The sequence below is a fragment of the Salvelinus sp. IW2-2015 genome, linkage group LG4q.1:29 (genome assembly GCF_002910315.2).
Source record: "Salvelinus sp. IW2-2015 linkage group LG4q.1:29, ASM291031v2, whole genome shotgun sequence".
Taxonomy (NCBI): domain Eukaryota; kingdom Metazoa; phylum Chordata; class Actinopteri; order Salmoniformes; family Salmonidae; genus Salvelinus; species Salvelinus sp. IW2-2015.
Window position 1 is genome coordinate 12,943,419 of NC_036842.1, and position 3,157 is coordinate 12,946,575.

At 45.5% G+C, this 3,157-nt stretch overlaps 1 protein-coding gene across 1 annotated transcript; it reads left to right on the plus strand.

Annotated features, from left to right (window-relative positions):
* The first annotated feature begins 399 nt into the window (after positions 1-399).
* LOC111962839 (GTPase IMAP family member 9-like) lies at positions 400-1,239 on the plus strand. Its single transcript, XM_023986172.2, has one exon. The coding sequence runs from the start codon at positions 405-407 to the stop codon at positions 1,056-1,058; it is 654 nt and encodes a 217-aa protein (XP_023841940.1). The 5' UTR covers positions 400-404; the 3' UTR covers positions 1,059-1,239.
* The last annotated feature ends 1,918 nt before the right edge of the window (positions 1,240-3,157 follow it).

The window sequence follows — 3,157 nt, forward strand, 5'->3', positions numbered from 1 at the left end:
GAGACAGAGCATGGATTGTCCTCCACTCAGTGAGTTATCAATATTGTCCTGCTTTCTCCTACTGTTTTCAGTCTATAGTGGACTATCCTTCACTTAGTGAGTTATCAATGTTGTCTCAAATTGTCATCAATCTTGATTTTCACTATATTCTCCAATCATTTATATTTCACTACGATGTGTAATGTATTTGTAGCTGTTCTGTCCTATGTTTTTTAATGTGTCTCTGATGAGTCAGTATGTTGACCAGTTCTCTATGTTGTGTTACAGTGGGAGGAGTGAACTCAGGTAAAAACCCCACACTTCCACTGAGGAGGAGAAACAACATGGTTTTTATTCATCCACTTAGTGAGTTATGGATGTAGCTATGATATAGTATGTTGAGCAGTGCTGTGTGTTGTGTTGCAATGGGAGGAGAAAGCAGCAGTCCAGACTCCCCAGTGTCTCCCAGTGTGTCTGAGCTGAGACTGTTGCTGCTGGGGAGGACTGGGGCTGGGAGGAGTGCAGCAGCAAACACCATCCTGGGCAGAGAGGAGTTTGGGGCCCAGGCCGGCCCCTCTGCAGTGACCCAGAGGAGTAAGAGGAGAGAGGGGGATGTGTGTGGGAGACTGCTGGTGCTGGTGGACACTCCGGACTGGTTCTGTCCCGGACTCTCTCTGGAGGAGCTGAGACAGGATGTGGGGCTCTGTGTCCGTCTGTCTGCCCCGGGACCCCACACCTTTCTCCTAGTCATACCTGTGGAGCCCTCCAAGAGGGAGGAGAGTGGGGTGCTGGAGAGAATAGAGGAGATGTTTGGGGAGGGTTGTTGGGCACATACTGTTATTCTATCCACCCATGCTGATGGCCTGAAAGAGCAGAGCATTGGGGAGTTTCTCCAAGCAGGGAGCCAGGACCTCCAGCAGCTTGTAGAGAAATGTGGGAGCAGGTACCAGGTCCTCAACATTAAGGACAGAGCCCATGGCACTCAGATCCCAGAGCTGCTGGAGCAGGTAGAGGAGATGGTGGTAGGAAATAGAGAGAGATTCTACAGCAGTCAGACCTACCAGGAGGCAGAGACCTAGGTTAGAGAGACGGAGGGAAAACTCCAGAGAGACAGAGAGGAGAGGAAACAGAGGGAGAAGAGAGACTTGCGAGAGAGGCTTCAGAAGGAGTTACAGGACTCTATGATAAAAATAGAGGGAGTGATCCTGGAGCATGAGGGAGATATCAGAACACTAAGCGAAAGGACCACTGAATTGGAGAGACAGGTGAAAGAAGAGAGGGACGAGGAGAAGAAAAGAGAGCTGGAGAGGGAGCTGAAGAGGGAGTCTGATAGGAGGGAGTCTGATAGGAGAGAGGAGATGGAGAAAAAGATGGAGAGAGAGAGAGAAGAGAGAGAATGAGAGGAGGGAGAGGGGGGAAAGACACAGACAGGAGATAGATCTGATGAGGGGAAACTATGAAGGAGAGGCCAGAGTTGAAGCAGAGAGAAATCTGATGAAGATAGTCATCAGAGGAACATCATGATCTCACAGACAAAGATGCAGTGGGAGTTCAGCAGACAGATGGAGAAATGGATGGAGAAATGAAGAGATTGAGACAGAACTTGAAAGAGGTCAGTGAAGCTCACTCAGTGTTGCAGAAGAGACTGGTACGAGAGAGGAGAGGTCAGAGGGCACTGATAGGAGTGTTGAGGTGTGTCAGGAGAAACTCATCAAGTTGGCTTCTCCACAATCTGATATGATTCACCATCACAGTCCATGTGTAGAACCAGATCAGATCTACTGTGGTGAGTGTCATGGTGACCATGGGGAAGACAGGTCAAAATAATGTCTGATCCTGTCTACTGTGTCAAGAGAAGGAGGGGAGCGATGTCTGTAAAGATCTTGATGAGACTTATGCCAGAATCCATAATCAATGTAGATTATTGAACGTGCCCTGCGGATTTTTAGAATGGAGATGGATGTGTGGGGTCAGGGGGTCGTTGGGCGGAGTCAGACCCTGAGAACTATAAAGATCTGAGTTTTGGAGGAGGTCTACTATTGAACAGAGAAAACCATACTGTATTTACCATACAATAGTTCCTGTTCTTAATCAATCAAATGTCACAATCAAATGTTATGTTTTGTGTTAAAACTTATTAAGAAAAACACTGAGTGCACAAAACATTAAGAACACCTAATATTGAGTTGCACCCAGAACAGCTTCAATTCGTCAGGGCATGGACTACATGGTATGTTGACATTGACTCCAATGCTTCCCACAGCTGTGTCAAGTTGGCTGGATGTCCTTTGGGTGGTGGACCATTCTTGAAACTGTTGAGCATTAAAAACCCAGCAGCGTTGCAGTTCTTTACACAAACCAGTGCGCCTTGCACATACCTCGTTCAAAGGCACTTAAATATTTTATCTTGCCCATTCACGCTCTGAATGGCACAGATACACCATCCATGTCTCAATAGTCTCAAGGCTTAAAAATACTTCTGTAACCTGTCTCCTCCCCTTCATCTACACTGATTGAAGTGAATTTAACAAGTGACATCAATAAGGGATCATAGCTTTCACCTGGATTCACCTGGTCAGTCTATGTCATGGAAAGAGCAGGTGTTCTTAATGTTTTGTATACCCAGTGTGTGTCTACAGTGAATTGATGAGTAATGTATTAGGTCAGTGGTCCAAAACTTTTTATAGTCCCGTACCCCTTGAAACATTCAACCTCCAGCTGCGTACCCCCTCTAGCACCAGGGTCAGCGCACTCTCAAATGTTTTTTTTGCCATCATTGTAAGTCTGCCACACACACTATACGATACATTTATTAAACATAAGAATGAGTGAGTTTTTGTCACAGCCTGGCTCGTGGGAAGTGACAAAGAGCCCTTATTGGACCAGGGCACAAATAATAATATAATAATAATCAATAATTTAGCTATTTATTTAGCCATCTTACATATAGAACCTTATTTGTTCATCAAAAATTCTGAATAACTCACCCAGACCTCAATCCAATTGAGAATCTGTGGTATGACTTAAAAATTGCTGTACACCAGCGGAACCCATCCAACTTAAAGGAGCTGGAGCAGTTTTGCCTTAAAGAATGGACAAAAATCCCAGTGGCTAGATGTGCCAAGCTTATAGAGACATACCCCAAGAGACTTGCAGCTGTAATTGCGGAAAAAAGTGG

Bases quoted from the DNA above. Each gene is read 5' to 3' on its own strand.
- LOC111962839 (XM_023986172.2), top strand. From the start codon at position 405: ATGGGAGGAGAAAGCAGCAGTCCAGACTCCCCAGTGTCTCCCAGTGTG.